Here is a 22698-nt window from a genome sequence, read left to right on the forward strand (position 1 = left end):
GAGAGAGAGAGAGAGAGAGAGAGAGAGAGAGAGAGAGACGGCTCTAGCGGTTCCGATGACAACAGGAGGAAAGAGAAGAAAGAAAGTACGTATATTAAAGGAGAAAGGATCGAATGGGGTAGGTTATTAAGGGTTTTATTTTATTTTTTTCATTTTTTAATTAAAAAAATACTTAAAGTAAATAAAAGAAAATGAGAAAAAAAAATCATGAGGGCAAAACAATGTTTTTAAGTTCATTTAAATTTTCTATGGACCGATTTTGTATTGAAGTTTTAGTTTTGAACGATACAAAAAAAAAAAAAAAAAAAAGTAAATAATCTACATGGACTAATTTTGCAATTGAATACCTATAAAATAACTAAAAGTTTAAGAAATAACCTATATAGTCATGAGAATTGTAGGTAGATTTTTACGAGCTATGATTTCATTATTTCAGCTCCTTTTTCTTCAAAAGTATTAGACTGTTCTTTATTTATTTGTCATTACCATCAACAATCTTTGAACTTATCTACCTTTCTTCTCATCAATCTAATATGAGATCTATTCTTCTACAATAAATTATACAAGTCTAATCTTATATATTAAATATTTATATATTTTTACTTATTCTTATTTTATACAAGCGACGAATTCACAGATAGCGTAAGAGAACATCGTAGATTTGAGGTATCATCTACGATTTCGATGGCTATATAGGTCATTTCCTTTTTTCTTTTTCTTTTTTTTTTTTGACTATTTTTGAAAAATAAAATTAGAAATTTATGTTAAGTTTTTTTTAATCATTTTTAAATGACTAAAAAATGCAAGTTGATTGCTATTATATATAAAAATAAAGTATAGGTGGTCTAGTCTATCTTGGGCAAAATTTGCTATTTGGTACGATAAGCCCAATAATGGGTGTTGGATATGGGATAAAAAGGCCTAAGCATATAAGATCAAGCAACAAGGGAAACCCAGAGAAAGATGTTAGGTAACTTGCAATGTCCTAGTCATAGCCTTATATTTTTGGTTTGACAACCCTAACCAAACAAACACCTATAATATGCTTGATATTTGTATCACATCCAAATATTCAGGCTTTTACTGGTCATTTGACAAAGTCATACTACTCTAATAAGATACCAAATCCCTCATATGTTTACCATGTGAACCAACCCAAACATCAACCAAGGTATCAAAACGACTCCAAGTCAATATATTCATAAAAATGTCACAACAATAAAGTAAAATCAAACCTTTGCTATATTCTAACCATGAGTAAATTCATCAACCATTTTACACACTACATCTTATATATTACCACTAGACTAAAACCAACACCATGTCAACGAAAAACAACCAATGACAAAAACCGTTAAAACTCAATGAGTATGTGGTGGTGGAGGAGGAGGTTTGCATTGATAACACTTTGCAAATAGACCAAATGTATCCACTTGTTTGATGAAGTTTGTCATGCTCGCCCACCCTCCAAATCCAAACCCAACCACAAGAACCCACACCACGATAAATATGTTCACTATGTACATCGCTGTCCAGCTTGGCAAAAAGAACGGAGGCTTCTCCGCTGCATTCTGCAACCAAAAATTTTAATTAAAAAAAATAGTTAGGACTTAAACTAGTTCCTAATTTATGTATTAAGTCGTTTTTTCTGTATTAAGTAAAAAAAAACTTATACTGGTTAAGTCTATTCAGGAGGGCCCTAGAGGACTAGACACTAAGGTTAGGTTTGGAAGGAAAGTGGGTCAGTGAGGCTGCCAGCTAGTCCAATGTTAAGACTGATTGAGGGCAATAATAGTAAAAGTGTGACTACGACATATAAAGTTTAAATCAAAGATAATGAAATGCCACCAAACTTTGTCTTCTTCCATTTCCTACCCCCCTTAACTTTAAAGTTATAAATGCAAGGTACATTTCGTTATCACAAAGCCTAATGTCACGTCAAAACCAAACTGTCGCATTCATTAAAACTGCTGACTAGTTTGCCTAAATTAACAGTGCACATAGGTTTTAAGATTACCTGGCGAGCCGAAGCCTTTCTGTAAGTGAGCATGTGAGCAAGAGCCGGGATGATGTAGACAGTGAAGCTAACCAACAGAGCCCCAACAGCCGAATTGATTGGGCCAAAAAACGGGAATATAATCGCTAGGAACCAAATCGGAATCACAACAGGTAACCTAGCCAATGCACGTAAACATATGCTCTTTGTATCATGCATCCCTACCACTTTCTCCCATACAAAATACAACGGCGTGCATGCAAAACCAAAAGTTATAAACTGCAAACGAAACAAAAAGAAAAAACAGTAAGAAACACACCCAAATCGCTCAAATGCTATAGCCAATAACATCGTAGAGGTTACTGGGCCAGTTAGTCCGTAACTTCGTACTTATAAACGGCCCACAGTTCTCAGACTAACCCAATAATCTCTGCAACAAAAGAGTTATTATTGGTAGCAGACAACGTAAGGCTTATAAGTTACAATAAGGGGCCCATAATAGTTTTTATCCACAGACCTGATGAATGAGCATGAGGATAACGGCAGCATCACGGAAACCGTTTCTTGGGAGAAGGGAAAAGGCGTTGGAGTGGTTTAAAAGTTGGTCACCAAAGGCCCAGTACATCGCGGTGGCTGACGGGAGTGTTAGCGTGAATACATATAATGTAGCAAACAGATATATGTACTTGAATTTTTGTGGCTTCCACATCGCGTGCATTATTTCACTGTTATAACAAATATGTATCTTATATCGTGTTATTATTGATTAATGGAAAATGTAATGTTTAATTTTTGGAAATAATTTACTAACACTGTGACCGCATGTCCACCGAAAGTGTAGAGTATGTTTGTCGCTCCCGTGAAGTACAAAACCAGCTTCTTAGGACCCGAATGCACCACTTCATCTACCTAATATTGCGGAAAAAACAAATTAATGAGTTGTACATCATACAATCTTGTAGGCCCCATTTGTTAGACAGGACTGTGTTGTACTGTGTTTGACGTGCATTAGACCAGTACAATGACACATCTCGGTCCGGTCCAGTCCAGTAATGCAAATGTTAATAGCGAAAGGGTACCTGGCCATGGATCACGGCTGCAATGGTTAAGTACCACGCAGTGTAGGTTGTCATGCCAAGGCCAAGAAAAGACCAAATTCTGTAGTTGTGGAAAGAGGGTATGAAGACAGTGGTAGCACAACAAGCTCCAAATATGTAGGTCCATGTCCTCTTGTCCAAATGATCATTTATGTAGTATATATTGCTGCATATATAACAAAAAATAAAAAATGTTAAAATTCCATTTGTAAAGAAGTGATGGATAAAAATCTTGATGGGAAAGATTGTATTTATACCTTGCGCAAGCTATAAGCTGAATGACGGAGCCAAAGAGAAGAAAGGTGCAGTTGAAGGCTAATCCTACCGCTTTCCAATGTGGGCCCAACAGACCATCGAGCACTTCAAACCACTGCATGAAAACAAAGGTGGATATATATATATATATATATATATATATATATATATATATATATATATATATATATATATATATATATATATATATATATATATATATGCATGTACATGCCATAAGAAAATGCATCATGTAGGCCATATGTATCACATGCATCTAATGATGCTTAGTTAATGCATTTGTCTAGAACCATAATACGACTTAAGAAGCACAAGGTACAACATATCGCGGAAACAGTAAGATTTGACCATTTAACCACACAAAAGAACAAAATTTGAGTTCTTTATGAATGTTTAATCCCAAATCATTACAAATCCTGTGGAAAGCACTTCACTTTCCAAAGACCCACTATGAGATATTCGACTTTTTACAGTGGTAAATGCTAAAGAATCAAAAACGAATGAAGATTAACCTGAATAACATGGTTCTTGAAGCTGACATTCTCTTTCTCCTTTCTAGCTCTATACTCGACATAGAGAACACTGATGAGATAAGCAGTCCAGCTTCCAAGGAGTCCATAAAAGACTTGAAATATGACTCCTGAAAGCATACCCAATTGAGAGAAAGAGTATGGGAGTGTCAACAGCACTTGTGCTACCTGAAATCACAAAACAATAGACAAAAAAAGACTCAATTTTTTATGAAAAAAGAGAGGATAAACTACAAGGTGTACAGGGTGATAAGGTAAATTACCTGGTTTGAAGCACAACTGAACCAAGCATCATAAACAGAGCCACCATGCCAAAGAAAGTTCTTGAAGCCAGACATTGACTGATCTACCCCTACCTCCCCTTCTCCTTGTTCTTGCTCATTTGAACCCTTCATTTCCCCGGGAACTATCGCCTCTTCAGCTTGCTTATTAGGAACCATTTTTGGTCTGTTCTCTTACGTTTACGAAAGTCTTTCCACTTATTAAAGATTTCTGAAACTGAAAACACAACACGCCATAAGAAGCGCTTAAAAAGCTCTCTGCCTTTGCCTTTATTTCGGTTTGGTGGCAGAAACTATCATGAATCACTGCAAGTAATTAAAATAATAACGTAACGGAAACTACACATAGGCATGTATACTTTCACATGTAACATATCCATCAAATTTCGAAAAAATACCCGATTATTTGGCAAGTAAAGTCAGAGAAGTGAGACAGGGTGATGTAAGAAAAAATTACTTCTAATGACTTTTTGTTCATCAAAAACAAAAATATAAGTTTAAAAAAAAAAAAAAAGAGTTGCTCTGAATCCGTGATTCGGTGCTGATGATGGTTGCAGTTTCCCAAGATTGACAAACTTTTAACTACAGTAAAAACCCATTAGCACCCTTAAAAACAAAAGAAAAATCGATAATTTCATTTAGCATAAACCCATTTGATCCCATATGATTACAAGCTTATGGGTGTTTTGAAAAAGTTGGGATTTTTGTGGGTGGGTTAGGGGAAGAAGGTAAAACAGAGAGGTTGATGAAGGAGACATACCAGAGAGAGAGAGAACCGAGAAGTCTTTGATTCTCTTTACTCTTACTTTCTCTCTCTAGAATTGCTGGTGTTTGTTGAAGAGTGAAGAAATTTTGAGGGAGGAAGGAACAGCCATTGATGAGGCTTTAAAGAGGAAAAAAAATGTGAGTGGCTTTTTGCAGGGAGAAAAGTGAGGGCGCGATTTATCTCTCTGCTGATTTGCTCTCTTTTGTGTTTCTTTGTCTCTGTAAAATTTTCTGTTATTATGGCTGCTCATACAAGAGAATCTTGTACAGTTGTTAATGTTATTATAAAATATATTTTCCTTTTTACTTCTTCCTTTTTTGTGGTGGATCAAATAAGATATAACATAAATTTTATTTATTTTAGAAATAAATTCATTGTTCTGTTCATTTATTTATTTATTAATAATAATCCTTGTTTATCTTTATTAAAAATCTTAAATATTCAATTCAAAAGTTAATCACAAATTACCAAATATGGGACATCTACATTAACCTTGTGAACTTTTTTTTTCTTCATAATTAATATATAATAATCATTCATTCAACAAATCTGCGTTATCAATTTGCAAATTTTCAATAAAATTTCTGCTAGTTTAGCTTTGAGTATCTTTTGATTCTCAAATTCATTTTGCAAATCTCAACGAAAATCTTTTGATGAAATTCAATCATTTTCATCTTTAACATTTGATTTGGGCATGATTTTAATATTCATTTTGCTTGTTTTTTTATTGTATCTAAATTTTAGAGATTGAATAAATTTCGTAAGATCCTATTTCCTGTACTTTTATTTTAAAGTTAGGTTAAAAGTTGTTAATTGAATCAAATATGATGAAATGATTCATTGAATCAAATCCAATATCTTATCAGACTAATAAAATACATATCAAAGGCTATATATAAAACTGAATTAAAGGTTTATAACTATAATATCAAACGGTCTGAATCTAAACAAATCATATTAGTTAAAAAACATATCAAATAACCCCTTTCTTCCTTTATAACAATCTAATTATTGTATAATCTTACATGTTTGGTTAGTGTGTAGGTATATCTATTAATGTTTGCTACTAATAGACTCTACATTTTACCATATCATGCTTTTAATGTTATTAAATATTGTTGTAAAATTCATGGGAAATCCTTTTAACCTTGTTTCAAGTTATGCTTAGCATGGTATTATGTATACTTATTCACACTATTAGTTTACAACATTTATGCAAGAATGTTTTGCAAACTATGAAAAATGTACTATGAAATATCAATTTTCATGTTTTTTCTTCTCCAAAATTGAATGTTTCTAGGGTTTTCTAAGATGTCATAATCTTTTTTTCTAATAACAATAAACCATGTGTTTCATAGAGACCGGTATGGATGAGAACTTGTGTGTCTTTATCGGTTAAGATTAGTTGGGCGATTTAAATATGTATATACATCTTCTCCCTATTTAAATATGTATATGCATCTTATCCCAATTTTAGTATTAGTTTGACAATTTAAATATGTCTAATTAAATCGGTTAAGAGTTTATGTATTTGCTTCAACATGTTAAATAGCACATGCCCATGCGCTTTGAAACTATATTGTTTGTAGTAATTAGAGTGGAAGATTTGCCTTTCATGCGAACTATAACTTGTCAAGTAGCATATGGCATGAGCTTTGAAACTAGAATGAGAAAGTAATGGCAACCTTCGAAGAGATCGTCCAATTTATTGAGAAACAAATGTACAAAAGACGATGGAACATTAGGACACGTTTTAACAAGACTCTTCATCTATTTTTGACTCTTGAAATAGGTCATCTTCCTCGTTTATTATTGGGGAGCTGTCTCTTCCTAAACTAAAAATGGTGATTATCAACTCCTTCAATTATACTTCAATGCCGATAAAAAGTTGAAATTTCCAACACTCTTGTTCAAATGCAATAAGCAAATATGTAATCTAACATTTATATATTGTTTTTCATTAGTATTACTTATCAAGCATTGGTAAATACCTAAATATGTTTGGGATATAATATTTTGTTTTTTTTATTAGACTTGGCGAGGTCTAGGGGGCGCTAGTGGGGTCCAAGAGACAGAACCCCGGGTGGTGGTGTTCAAAACACGATGACATCATGACGATGCAGTGTTAGTTATGTCCAATAACTACCTGGTTTTGGCACCAAATCTGCATGCGGCCACTACTAACTATTTTTCCCTCTTGTATAAGCATATTTTCATGTTCCTAAAAACGGGTTACAAAAAGATACACTAAAAATTTGTTCATTAAAATTTTATATATTTCTCAAGAACACATCAAAGAAATGTATTTTGTGTTTCTCAATTCGAATCGGTAATATTCTTAGATTATCTCACTTTTGAGTTCGTATAACCCAACTAAAATGGACCAATTATAGGTTTCAGAAAATGTTCAAAACACTGAATCTAACCAAGTAATATATATTGTTATTTGATTTCTTATTTTCTAAGAGACTAGCTCTTAGTGATTAGTATCTCATTTCCTCTATGCAACCATCCATGAGTTTTTTTTTTTTTTTTTACCAAGAACTTTGAGATCGTGTTTGGTAAAACAGAATAAAAGAAGATGAAATTGTTTATTCCGTTAAAATGAGAAATAAAAGTTGTTTGTTTTATCTAATTGAATCAAATGAACAGTTCCTAAACAAATATATGATTCCTTTTATTTTATTAATTTTCGTTCATATAAACCAAATAAACTTTATATCCACCAATGAGTAAACATGACTTGTAACAAGATTCGTAGGCATATCTAAACCTTTTAAATCATTATTTGATATATTGGCCATTAAATCAATTTTAAATTGTTGGATACGGTTATTAAATTCTCTGTGCACATGCTAAGCATGTTATTAAATATGTTCAGAGAGTAGATGTTCTTAATTCTAGACAGTAGACAGTGATTTAATAAGTATGTAAGATACTTTATATTTATGACTGCCAATTCATGCCTACATTAACTCTTTTAACAATATTTGTTTGGTCAAAAATAGTAATCCATTAATATAATATTTCCTTTATAAATTTACAACGTGTAGACTTAGTGTTATATATATTAAATAAACAAAACTATCACCCATTAAGAGTTTTAACCTAGATTTTTTACTTTATGGTGAATAGAAATTTTACATAATAATCTCTAAGGTGAATTCAGATAACATTTCAAGAATAAACAGTAAATTTTCATAACTATATCAATAATCACATGATAAAAGTTTTGAAATATATTTATAAGGAAAAGACAGTGAATGTGATTTTAGGCATGATGATGCAAGTAATGTTGTGGGAGAGGGGCCTCCATCTCACTTACCACCAAAATTTTGCTCAACTTTTCCATAATTTCATACTCCCCCTCACCCTTTGTCTCTTTGACTATTGACTCCCACCACCACTACTACATAAACTACTATTCTCGTCTATACACCAATTTCCTATTTTACCCCTCTTGTATTATATATCCTTGGTTTTATTTCTATTTAATAGCAACGGATAATGATATGCTTCCTTTTTATGGAAACCATTAATATTCTTTATAATGAAAAAGAAAATCATTCCCAATCATAATACTTCATATAATCTCTACCATGCCTTAGTTTGATTAAAGATTGGTATAGGTCACAATTAAGGTAGTCACTTATTCATCTCATAATGTGTTTGAATGCCTTCTTTTCTGTTAAAGTTGCTACTAACCCAATTTTCTTGAACTTTGTGATTAGTGGGAGACCAAATGATTAAATGATAAGAGAGTATTAAGTAGGGTTTAGGCATGAATAACCTCTTTGCTTCAATGCCATTCTAACATAGAATCCAAGATTACCATCTTCAAACCCTTTTATTATATTTAATATATGCATGCTCCTAGTTTAAAGTTTTGTGGCCCTTACTTGAGACAACTTTCTCCTTTAGATCATATTATTTTAATAAAATATATGTCCCTCCACCCATTTTTTTTTTCAATTTTAAATAAAGTATAAATAAATAAAAAAGAAACCTGAGAAGCAAAAAAACTATCAAAAAATCGAATAAAATCAACATGTAGACAATAAACAAAGAGAAACAGGTTAGGTAGGATTAAAACTTAAAAGCCTTAAGATATAATCTTCCCTTTCTTGGTTGTTAATTATAGGAACAATATTTCTGTAGGAAGAAGTTTCGATACGAAAAATTGGTTTTAAGTTGCCTCGTCTTTCTAATTTTTGTCAAAATCGATAGTTAATTAATAGTATATACGAAAGAAATTAAACATAAATTTTAAGAGTTTAAATGTCTTATGAAATCATAAGCCTAAAAGCTATAACTTTTATTTATATAAAAGTTGACTTTTATTTACATAAAAGTTTATGATATAAATGATTATAAGCTTGTTAAAAAAATATATAATTATATAAAATTCAAGGCTCATAAAACCTAAACTTTTGGATCAAAAGTTTGTTTTATAACAAAAGTTTTTAACATGTATTTCTAAATAAAAGTTTTTCTTTAATTAAGAGACAATGACTCTAAGGGTGCGTTTGGTTGGCAGGAAAGAAATGGAATTCGAGGGAAAAAGATTCCAATTCCCTCAAATTCATACGTTTGGTTAAACTTAGAGGAGGAAAAATGATTCCTAAATGAAATAAACTTTCCACCATATGGAGGAAAGTGAATTCCTTCCAAAGTTGGATGGAAAACATTCCTTCTCATCAAGGAAAGTGACAGATTACAAAAATACTCTTTGTATTTATCAGAAAACCCACCACCACAATCACTGACCACCACCACCAACGCCGCCACCACCGCCACCATCACCACCACCGCTGCCGCCCCACCGTCCACCACCACCACCGCTACCGCCACAACCACAACCACTACCACCGCTGCCACTGCCACCGACCACCACTCGCTGCCACCACCACCCACCATCACCACCACCGCCGCCTCCCACCGCCACTACCTGCGACGCCACCACCACTACCATCATCTTCGTTACCACTGTTGTCACTGCCACCGACCACCACCACCACCAACACCCACCACCACCGCCACCATTACCGCTACCACCACCACTACCAATGTCATCACCCATCAACACCATCGCCACCACCACCACCACAAATAACACTACCACCACCACCATTACCAGCGCTGTCACCATCACCGCCACCCACCATTATCGCCGCCCCCACCACAACTGTTACTACTGCCAAAATTTTACTATTTTTATAATTTTTATAATGTATTTTTACATATAAGTTAGAAAACAAGGTAAAATTAAGCAAAACAGGAAAAGGGTAATTATATTATTTTACATGAATTCCAATTTCATTTCCTGCGAACCAAACAGATTCTGGAATTAATTCCAATTCCATTTCCTGCCAACCAAACAATATGTGGAATTAGATTCAAATTCCTCACAGATTCCTTTTCCAATTCCAATTCAAATTCCTTCAGCAACATTCTGCGAACCAAACAGCACCTAAAGGGTCATGTCTATAGTACTTAGGGTTTGGGCTTTTGATGCTTCAAAAATGAGAGAGGGGAGACGAGATCTAACATCCTAAAAATCAAGGTGAAATTATTTATTTTTCAAAAACAACCTAAAACCATAAATGTTTACAAAACATAGTTTCAAAAGTGAAAATCACAAATCAGAGTATCCCAAAATCGAATCTCATAAAAACTGAAGGATGCTCACGATCAAGCCTTCGCATTGCCCCGATCATCTGAAGTACCTGAAACATAAAACTTAAACTATAAGTCAGAGCTTAGTAAGTTCCCAAAGGTATCACACATAACCAAACAAATATAATACGTTGGGTCCACAACCTCCCAGTTGGATTACCCTAGCCCACAACCTCCCCATTGGATTGGCATACATATTGCATACTAGGTCCACAACCTCTTAGTTGGATTACCCTAACCCACAACCTCCCAGTTGGATTGTCATACATATTGCATACTGAGTCAACAACCTCCCGGTTCGATTACTCTGACCCACAATCTCCCGACTGGATTGTCTCGGGTTTGTTGGCTTACAACATAAAGCAGTACAACCTCAACCCAACCACACTATGTCGACATATGAAACAAATAAACATATAACCAACAAACAAATAATCATACACATATGGCAGATCAATATAACATCATAACATACTATATACCAGGATACATAACCTAGTGGGTCGGCATTAGTGCCTTCGACCCACAAGTACAGTGAGGAAAACACACATCACACTTTGAAATAATTGGACCAAACACTGCTCCTATTACTACCTCTATTGATCTCCTACAAAAATACAATGGCCCTAAACTTAAACTACCACCCAAAACACACAAAATGCCCCTAGATCACATTTGGTCAAAATCCTAGTCAACAATCAAAGCAAAAAGTCAAAGAATGTCAGCCTGATTGAGTACGCCTAGCATACTCGGTCACTACTCTGAGCGTGGTCGAGACTTAGCCAAATAGATAGGACTCTAACCCAGTAAGTGTAACACTCTGTTTATTAAATAAATAAATAAATAAGTAAATGTATGGTAGCCCAAAAATCAATAATTATATAGCGAGCTGTTGGTTTTCGGGAGCCAAAGGTTACAATTTTAGAAGTTGGGAGTTAAAAGTGTAAGTTCTGGATCAGTTTTGTAAGTATTTATGAAGTCAGGGACTAAATGGTAACTTCTGGGACTTTATTTGAAGAGATTTTGGAGGCAAAGGGGCTGTTTGGTAAATATTGTACCTAGATTGCAATGGATTTTTAATGCTGGGGTTTAAAGGGTAAATATGGGATTTAATTTGAAAAGATATTTTTGGAGACAGACCATTTCTGCCATTATGGCAATAAGTTTTGTAGGGCATCGAGTATATAGATCTTAAGGAACCCTAACCCTAGATGAAGAGGAGTAGCCGCCAACGTCGGAGGACCAACAACCTCTACTCTTGTGTCTCCCTCGACCGCCACCCTCTTGCTCCTCTAACCACCTTAACCACTGCCATGTCAAGCGTCACAACTACTGCTCTTCCGAGGATGCTGAAGAAGAATATCGGCGTGGGAGGACGACACTCAACAGAGATGGAGGGAGGCTAGTCAATGCCACTACCGCCGCCATCCTCGGTTGATGGCGACACTGCTGCTGTTGTCCCTTCGACCACAATGGACGAGACCGACGCCATGGTTGTTGTTGTTGTTGTTCTAAATCACCTTTTTCCTCTTGTTTCTTCTCCACGGCTAGTAACCTGCATCCGCCGCCTGCCGTTTCATGGGTTGATGAGCTCGTGGTGTTCCTCTTACGATTGGAGAACGATGGCAAATTTTAGGGCTTGTGATTGCGACATGGATGCGCTGTGTGGGAGTTCTGTCGAGTTAGGGTTGTAAAGAACCACCATAGCGGCTGGCCATGGTGGCTGCCGCTGTCAATACCGCTTCTATTGCAGTCGTGTGCCACTAGGTGGGTGGTTGGGGTCGTTTTGTAACCATATAGCAAGTGTGCATGTTTTAGTTTGTGGGTGTGTGTGTGTGTGTTTGGATGGAATTCTCAGAAAAGGCACCACCACCACCATGTGCCACCACTGACCACCATAAGGTGGCTATGTGTATGTGTTTATCTTTTAGTGTGTGTTTATTTTTGAGATTAAAGCTTTGTAAAATGTAATTAGAAAGTAGAATAATGAAAAGAAACTCAAAACCACCACCATAAGGTGGTGGCTGCCGCCACCGACCACCGTGTTGGGTGGCGGTGTGATTAGTTTGTGTTTGGATTGCTTTTAGAGTGCTTGGACTCGATTGGACTAGAACCCTAACCGCTGCAGTGAGCCGCCGTTGACCACCACTACCCGAGTTGGTATCGGGTGGTGCCCGACTAGCAAACCTTAATGGGCCTAGTGAAACCCTAATGGGACTAATAAGCCCTAACTGATCAAAAGACCTAGCTATTGGGCCTATTGGGCTATGATTGGGTTGGAAACCCTAATTAGGGTTTAGAAACCCCTAATTTTGGAATCATGGGCTTGGACTTATCAGGATCCACATTTTGGGCCATTGGAATTGGACCATGTATTAAGCCCAATTGCACCATATGATTTATCTAGTAGAGTAGTGGATTTAATGGATTAGGTCCTTAATGGGTTAAGTGAGAAACACTTAAGCCTAATCATCATTTTATGTGAAAACCCTAATTTCACCTAGGCTTTGTGTTGGGCCTTTCTATTGGGCTTTGGTGTTTGGGCTAATAATATGCCATCCAAGAGCAATCAATGGACTATAATAATTGGATGAGATTTAGGGTAAGGCTCATATGAGGGTTTGGGCTCAATTTGGAAATTTGGGCCATAATTGGGCCTTGATGATTATGATATATTGGACCATTGTAATGCCACATATTTAGACTAAATAAATGGTTGGGCCTTAGGGAAAGACCATGAATAGGTTTCGGCCCAATTTGGAAAATTAGGCCATATGTTAGGCTTTGACTCATAGTTGACTTTTGGGCTTTTGGATTGGGCCTTGGGCTTGAATCAAGCTAAGTTAGGGGTAAAGTAGTCTTTTACCCTAAGCATGGACTTATGGATATATGTTGGGACCCAATTATTACTTGGGTGTTATTTTGATGTTGACAGATTCGGGAATCTGTCAACCCACTAGTAAGAGTTATAGTAGATATGACTGTTTTTGTAATTATTATTTGGTATGTTGCTATCTGTTATGACTATGTGCTAGTATGCTATGATGTTATGTGACATGTGATAGGAGGGGTAGGATAGACCCCAGTACTGATCAAAAGGACCGGAGGGGTAGTTGGTACCTAGTTATAATAGAAATATTATGATATATGTGCTATGATATTATGTGGTAGTGGTAGGGGTGAAATAGTCCTCGTTATCCGGTTGAAACAGACTGAAGGGGAGGTCAGCACCAAATATGCTAGGCAGTTATTCGGTTAAAACAGACCGAATGGGAGGCCAACACCTAGATATGCTAGATAGTTATCCGGTTTAAATAGACTGAAGGGGAGGCCAACACCCATATATGCTTAGGCAGTTATCTGGTTGAAAGAGGTCGAAGGGGAGGCTAACACCCAGATATACTAGGTAGCTTTCCGGTTGAAATAGACCGAAAGGGAGGCTGACACCCAGATATTCTTGGCTATATATGTTATTGTATGGTATGTGGTATGATGAGGGAGCTCACTAAGCTTCATGCTTATGGTTTTCAGTTTTGGTTTCAGGTACTTCGTTTTCAAGGGAAAGGAGTCGGCTCAATCGCAGCGCATCACACTATGTTTTCTGCACATGAGATCTTTGGGATTACACTCTGATGTTATTCTATCTTTGGGATTTTACTATGATATTGTTTTATGATGACCTACTTTTATTATTGACGTATTGGTTTTGACATGATATGTTATTATGGATGTTTTCTTATATTGTTGGTTTTATAATAACTTATTTAAAAATGAAATTTTTGGCCTTGAATTTTGGGATGTTACAGTATGTAACATTCGATTCTAGGTATTTTCCTTTTTAGTCCTTGAAGTTTAATTTATTTTGAGAAAATGGTCACCTCGTACGTTGGGCGTACATTTTGGTATGCTTCGCGTACATGCGCACCTCGAATCGGGGATCTTAGCCACATACGTTGGGCGTATGCAACCAAAGATTAAACCCTAATTTTTAGGGTATGAGCCCTATTGAAGCATCTTTATGACCTTAGACACTCACCCTCATCATTTTCCACTACTATTCACATCCCATTAACCCTAGTTTACCATTATAAGTGATTTTTAAGCTTCGAAGTGACTTTAGTGGATTTTTGATGTGTATTCAAGAAGAAGAACTTGGAGACCAAGCTTTTGTTAAGGTTGAGCTTCTAGATCCAAAGTCTACATCAACTTAGGAAACTTTTGAAGATAAAAAGTACTTACCTTGATGATTCAATTTGGTTATCAAAGTTTAAAGATTGTTTATGAGTTCATTTTGGTCCCATGAGTTCTTTTTGTGAGTTTGAGCAACTCCAGAAGTTAGAGATGTTAGATCTATGTCCCTTTGAGATGTTAGATGCATAAAAATGTCATCTTGGTGATTGATATGATCCCATGCATGAAAGTAAGTCCTTAATGTGAGCCTTCTTGGGCAAAAGTGGATGTTGGGTTCCATTAAAACATGTTAACGCATAAAGTTGCCAAATTTATGTCTTAGGATTGCTTAATGGTTGATATCTGAACATTGGATCGTGTAGTTATAAGGATTAAGCACCTAATGGCTTAAGGTGGTAAGCAACTCAGTACGCTAGGCATACTAAGGGATACACATTGTGTAATGGCAAGCAAACTCGTACGCCTAGCGTACACCTTTCAGTAGGATTTTGGACTTCAGTTGGGCTTTGGACATTTGGGCATTAGCTAGTTGTTGGGCTTTGGCATGTTTAGTGTAGGTGGGTCTCAGATTTCTATTTATGGGCCTTAAGTGGCATTATTTTGGCCTTTTAGGCCTTAGGGACCATTATGGGAAGGTGAGTGAGCCATGACCTTAGGAGTTTGGATTGGAAACTAGGCCTATGCTTATGGTTTATAACCTATTTCTGATTAGGGTAATTTGTGTATGTTTAGTGTCGGATCTTCTGGATCGGTATTCGAGCAGTTAATATTTATCATTAGACTAAGGTGAGTTTTCTCACTATATAAACGGGTTGAAGGCACCAAGGCCAGCCTATTATTTGTGATTTAGGTTGTTAGCTATATTTGAGATATATGTATGGAAGACCAGGATTTGGCCCCTAACAATTATATGAAAGACTAGGATCTGGCCCCTGGAAACTGTTTGTAAGACTGGGATTTGGCCCTCAACAGGAAATTACATGAACGGCCGGGATTTGGCCCCTAACATTTGTATGAAAGACCAGGATCTGGCCTCTGGAAACTGTCTGTAAGATCGGGATTTGGCCCCTGGTAGGAAATTGATTGTAAGACTGTGGTTTCAGGTACTTCTGGTACTAAGGGGAAGGGCCCACCGTGATGGCACAACATTCATTCCCCACTGTTTTTCCGCATTTTTGAGATTGTAATCTAATGATTTGACATTATTATTATGGGATGATTTTGGAACAATGTGACTGTTGAATTTCTTGTTTATAAAATGAAAATTTTATCCTGTTTTTCTGGGATGTTACACGATACGTGTAGCGTACCCTTTGGTACACTTCTCATACTTTGTCTGAATTGCATTCTTCTCATTAAGTGCTTATTTCTCAAGGACTTTCTATCCAAACTCAAATCTAGCCCCAAAACATCACCTTAAGCTATAACGTTTCCACCTTTATGACTTTTTGCATGGCTAGTAAAGCTCCAAAAGCTAAAACTCTAACTTATTAACCCATTAAGACATCATAACTCTTGAATGGAAGGAATATAAGGATAAAGATCACATCCTTATGGTTCTAAGCACCTAAAAACATCTAAAAGGACATCTTTTCTAGTTGGATTATTCAACACTCATGAACACCAAGCTTATATGACCAAAATGAGCATAAATTCTAGGATAACAAGATCTAAGTAAATAACTCATCAAGTTTCAGACTTTATACCTCCAAATGATGCTTGAGGATGAAAGACTTATGGATCTGAAGTGCCTTAAGCTTCTAAGATGGTTTTCTTTCCTTCTCCTTCATTCAAGAACACCACAAATGCACTCTTAAGCTCACAAGGGCTCACACATAGAACTAGGGTTTGCTGGGACGAAAAGGGGGATGGAGGTTGATGAATGAAGGGGTCTTAATGAGATAATAATGCTTAAATGGGGTTCAAACCCTACGAATTAGGGTTTGAGTTTTTGCCACGTATTCCCAGTGTACATTGAGTACGTCAAGCGTACTAAATCAAACCCACACATTTTTCACTTTTGGAGCCATGGGACCATTTGCAATTAAATTTCATACTTAGGGTAAAAAAATGAAATTACTTAAACAAAAGGGGAGTTATAGGTTAGTATTCCAATATGGATAGAGATCTAAGAGAGAAGGATGCTAGTTTGAGTGATGTACATGGTTAGGGTTTCCAACCATAGTTAACTAGTCTTTATCATTGATGTAATACGCACTTTCCAGGTACAAGTTAATTATCAAGTTGATTTACATTAAAGTTGAGAAATGGATTTTTATGATTCACAGCACGTGCTTTGTTGGTGCAACACATGCCATATTATTAAGTCGTGGCAGGACTTAAGTGATGGTTACGACATGATGTCGTTTTGTGCACAAAACCCTAAAACTTGGGCCTTGGTTCATATACGAAGACACTAACATTTAGGGTTCTATCTAATCATCAACCTCCATCCCCAGATCATCACCCTAGCCTCCGTATTCATTATTAAGAGCTTGTATATGTGTTTAGGATACCCTTGGCATAGAAGAAAGCCCTTCGATCGTTGAGAGTCCATTTCTAGCTAAAGTTTCCACCTTCTAGACCCATCTCAAGCAATGTAAGCCATAAGGTTCTATGTTTTTCATTATTTCATGCATAGATCTTGGCTTAGGAAGAGATTCTTGTCACTTTGGTCCGTTAGACTTGATGTTGTTGGAGTTTGGGGAAACTCTAGAGCCTCGATTTGGTTTTGATGTGATTTGTGGTCATTAGAAAATAGAAAATGGTGTTTTCATCTGCTCTCTGAGAGCCATTCACAAGATCTTGGCCATTTTAAGATATTTTTGAGTTAGGGTTTGCTATTGGGATTGTTTGGGTCATAAATTTGGATAAAGTTGGATATTTTATCCATTAAGACCCTTGGTTGATTCAAATATATAAGTCAGAGCTTCTATGTGGAAGGATTAAGCGCTTAATGAAATAAGTGTATCTGCCTAAAAAGCACGATGCACCCATGAAGAGTCCATGATATGAGCTTTGAATGGGAATGGCAGCTATTCTTTTGTCTTGTGTCTCCGATGTGACCAACAACCGAGTTGCAACACGTTGATCATTGACCGTTGATCTTTGGCCTGTAACACTCAAAAATCAAAATAATATAAAATTTTCAAAATCAAACATTCATCAACATTGTTTTCAAAAATTGTCATTGTTTCAAAAGTATTATTTCAGATCAGAGTTTTCCCCAAGACCCAGTGACATAAAACAGGAAGTTGTGTATGATCACGCATTTTCCTTTCCATGATCCTCTAAAGTACCTGAAACGATAAACTAAAAACAACAAACCAGTGCTTCGTGATTTCCTCCAAAGTACCAGCACACCACATAACAAACGAGCATACAATATGAGCAGCTAGCCTGACTGGACCACCTCGCAGGTCCTACAGCCTATCTGGACCGCTCTACGAGCCTTTGGCACGACTGGATCACCTCGCAGGGCCTACAACCTATTCAGACTACTCCATGGGTTTCTGGCCTGACTGAACCACCTCATAGGGCGTAGAGCCTATCTGATCATCCCCTGGTGTCTTGGCATACATCACAAAGAAGGACCTCCTCAACCCAACACGGCATGTCGACATATGCAACAAATAAACATAAACATAGAGCCAAAAAAACCAAATAATCATACGAATCTGTTGAACAACTACCAACTTTCATATAATTATCTTGACCAGGATAAATAATCTAGTGGGCCAGCATTGGTGCCTTCGACCTACGGGTACAGTGAGGAAAACTCACATCTCAGTTTGAATGTAAGGTGAATAAATCTCGGTCTGAAAAATCGGCTCAACGATCACCTAACCAAAACCAAGGGCCTAATCTCAATCAATTAGCATCAAATACCTAAAATACCCTTAGGTCAATTTGGTCAAAACCCTGTTCAAAGGTCAAGGTCAACGGGTCAACTCTGTCTACTCAGCTGAGTACATGGGGCGTACTCAACTCCCATGTTGGGGCGTACTCTGGGTTACGCACGACGTACGCTCAACATCTCCCTTACTCAATAAGATCTTAATACATTAAGCTATCACATCCCAATTTCAAATCCAAAGCCAAAATACCACTACGAGTCATAAAGTTTCCAACTTTATGACTCTACATGCCCATTAAGTGCTCAATACACAAAATATCAACTTATTAACACCTTAAGACCTTCTGGAGCATGCATTGGAAAAAACTAAGCATCAAGACCATATTTTTATGACTCAAGACCCCTCATTATGCCTGAAAGGACGACTTATCTGATGGGTTTTGGTCATAAGACATCCTATGTTCTCATACAAACCCTAATGCTTGGATCTAGGTTTCTCTATTGTACATGCTTTGAATCCAAGACTATAAACCCTAATTCTAGTATTCAAATAATCATATTAACATAAGAATGAGTTTATAATGTTACCTTGATTGTTATGTAGCAATAACAATCCCAAATCTCCTTGTATTGACTTTGGAATGCTTAGAGTCACAAGTGTCACTCCTCTAATGGCTCACAAACACCATAAGCAAGAGGATGAAGAGGAGAGAGGTTGGAGGCTGCCAAAAACGTGTGTAAACCCTTACAAGAACCTTAGCCACGTTTTTGAGCCTTAAGGGGTCTTTATATAGTTGGGCTATTAGGGTTATCTAACAAGGAAACCCTAATTTGGATGCTTAAGCCCTAAGCAACCCATAGACTCCTTTTATTAAGCCCATGGACGATTTCCTTATGGGTTTCCCATTAGAATTCGTCCATCCCTTAATACAAGGCAATCCATGGCCCAAATTATAATTATCTTATAATTACAATTCCAGTCCCTTAAGTTTAATTAATCTCTTTTAGTCACAAAACTAATTACCAATTAATTATTGACTAATATTAATTAAACAATATGATTTCTCCTTTAATATATTATTCCCATAATATATTAATAAATCATATTTAATCCTTACTCTCCATAAATCATCCTATCAAGTTGCTTTGGTGAAGGCAACCCAAAAGGACCATGCACCATCGGGTCAAGTACATACCAAAATAGTTATGGACTTAGACACTAATCCAACAGTCTCCCACTTGGATAAGTCTAACAACTATTCTGCGTATGACTTCAGATCCTGATCTGCAATCGTAGCTTTCCAAAGCCGCTGTCAACTCCGATCATATCAAATACGCGTGTCCTTAGATAAGGGATCATATATTCCTCCATTCTAGATATCGTATGAGATATGATTTTTAATCATTCTCTTTGTACTACTTCTCGATTTCCGATTTATGACGATAGACTAACTGAACAAATCAAATTAGCCCTAGCCCGGCCGAGCATTTACGTATGTCATCACTAAACCATCGAGGGGCCCAAAGATATCGCTTTTATTCTTTGAATAAAAGGAACGGATAAACTTTGATACAATGCTTGCTTGCACTCACTCACCGAATCACACACAACAATATGTTTTATAACACCAAGTTACTAGTGCGTTTACATATTATCAATGTGCAACCGATTCGCAAGATACAACTCACACATCTCGGTTTCAAGAATATAAGATGTTATCGTCTCACTAATCACTCGTAATACAATTCATGGAGTGATCCAAGTGAGCGTGGGTTTAATCCAATGCTCAAATCATATTCATAAGCACTCATGAACGTTGCAGCAAACATTTGCTTATGTCTAATACTCTTCTAGACCATCCACACACCAATTCACGACATTCTTCATTCATATCTACTTCCAACATATGAACGACTGTGACCCGTTTGAATAATTCGATTATTCTTAATAAACTCAATTATTCTGGAAGTCAAAACATGCAAGGTGAAACACAAGAATAATACTAATCCCATATGGCCTCAAACCTTTGAGTATAAACAAAACACGTTTTATTTATCACCATACCGATTACTCCTTATTTGTCGTTTCGGGTAATCAACTTCTTACTTGAATTCCAACACTTGTCCCATGCTCCTAGCATGCACACAATGTTTACCTATGGTTCTTACTTTTGTGAAATAGACAAATTGAACACATTTCCAATCATTCTCATTTTACAACTCCAAATCCATTTTCTTAAGTGTAAGAATATCAAATTCTTGTTACTTATAGAATACACTAGATTCTAACACTTTATGCAACGATCCTTTTATAATGTCACTGCACTAAAGTCTCAAAGACTATTGCCAATGATATTACAAATTCCTCTATCGGAGATTGTTACAAGACAATTCCTTAGATATGATGTCTCTCACTCAAAGTACATTCCTTTGAACATCCTTTTGCATAAAAGTTTCTAATCTAGACATAGATTTTCAATATTTACTTCCCAATATGGACACGCTTCCATATTTTCCATATGACAACTAATTTCTTAATAGAATCTTATCTATTCGTAATGATGTCGATATTGTCCATCAAATATGGAAACATTTCCATAATTTCCAATACTATACTTCCAACTACTCACAAGCGACCAATCCTCGTCGAACTTTGGATTGTCCTTTGATAGTTGTTTAATTATTTTAGTCAAAACCAATTCTAGTCCCTTTTCCCTCTAAATGCACTAGACATTTGGAAAATATTAGAATGGTCAAACATTAAATCATTTGCAATCGATCCTATACTCGAAGCGTATGGGACACGACGCACAATGTTTTATTTGCTATGTTCTCAAAATTCGAATTGTGAAGAGGAATGCCGTAATCATAATCGAAATTTTAAGAACACACTATGTACCCTTGACTAAATTTATTAACATTCCACAACCTAATCCTTTAGATTTGAAATGAAGCATAATATTCTCTCCCTTAGTTATAGCAAAACAACCTTTCAACTCTTACAACTTTGCAAAGTATGACTCTTGTTTTCTATAATTAATATTGCCAACTTTGCAATACATGCCTTAATAATCATACAATCATAACATTTATGCTCCCACTATCATGATGATTATTATAAAACATAACACTTATGCTCCCACTAGCTTCGACATGTATTTATAAACATCTTAACTTTCAGAAAAACAATACTTATTGAATTTCTTAAGTTCATGTTTCTAATACTTAGTGCTTTGATAATCTTTTATCAAGGCTTCTTGAACTTATACACTTTTGCCTTAGATAGTTCATATGTGTGTCTTAACAATTAAGACTAATTGCCAAACCTCACAATTCAAATTATGGAAAGGGATGTCGTAACCATGATCGAATTCGAGAATGCAATTTTACAATCACTATCTTTTAAAATCTTTCTTAGTGAAAGCATTTTCTCACAATCATTTTCATGAAGGAGGAAATCTTATGACACTTAGATTTAAACAGTGTATGTGTTCCTATCCATGTGAATTTGTTAAAAACCAAAGTTTACGATAAATTCAAACTCATATGGATCGAACTTTCTTAATCTTGATTTCTTGCCTCATGGTAGCACAGTTGCCCACCACGTCTTCCAATAAGTTAAGCAGCTCACCTTTTCCTATCAATGTACTTTCCATTTATCAAGGTCCTTGCCTTTTATGCATTCAAATGAGAACTCATAGGACTCACATGCATAATTTACTCGATTGGATTGGCACAGAAACATAATGTCTTCACGATAGGTTGTAAACCTCAACTCGTGTGCTAGTGATGATCGATAAGGTTTATTTGATTTGTTCTTGAAACTTTTCAAGACTATTAAGACTCCCACTGACTCCTTGACATATACGATTCTCTTATCAAAACATTTCTTGACAAACAATATTCAAGAGTTAGTGTAGCTTATATCAAAACAAAACACTTCATAATTTTGGTCTTAGTTGGTCTTTGTCTTATCCAAGGCATCACAACTTTCCACAATTGATGAATGTTATAAACCTTCTTAATACT

At 36.0% G+C, this 22698-nt stretch overlaps 1 protein-coding gene across 2 annotated transcripts; it reads right to left on the reverse strand.

The window, feature by feature from the left end:
- Nucleotides 1-1172: 1172 nt before the first annotated feature.
- LOC145032990 (auxin transporter-like protein 2) lies at nt 1173-5168 on the reverse strand. Of its 2 annotated transcripts, none has more exons than XM_078981971.1 (9): nt 4941-5168; nt 4163-4397; nt 3882-4067; nt 3351-3463; nt 3076-3259; nt 2808-2905; nt 2514-2721; nt 2018-2275; nt 1173-1571 (listed from the first exon to the last, which is right to left on the reverse strand). In XM_078981971.1, the coding sequence occupies exons 2-9, from the start codon at nt 4337-4339 to the stop codon at nt 1362-1364; spliced, it is 1434 nt and encodes a 477-aa protein (XP_078838097.1). In that variant the 5' UTR covers nt 4340-4397; nt 4941-5168; the 3' UTR covers nt 1173-1361. The 2 variants fall into 2 exon arrangements, with proteins under 2 accessions (XP_078838097.1, XP_078838098.1); XM_078981972.1 differs by having other exon boundaries at nt 4163-4486.
- Between the last annotated feature and the right edge of the window lie 17530 nt (nt 5169-22698).

The sequence above is a fragment of the Lactuca saligna genome, chromosome 2 (assembly GCF_052625555.1).
Source record: "Lactuca saligna cultivar CGN05327 chromosome 2, ASM5262555v1, whole genome shotgun sequence".
NCBI lineage: Eukaryota > Viridiplantae > Streptophyta > Magnoliopsida > Asterales > Asteraceae > Lactuca > Lactuca saligna.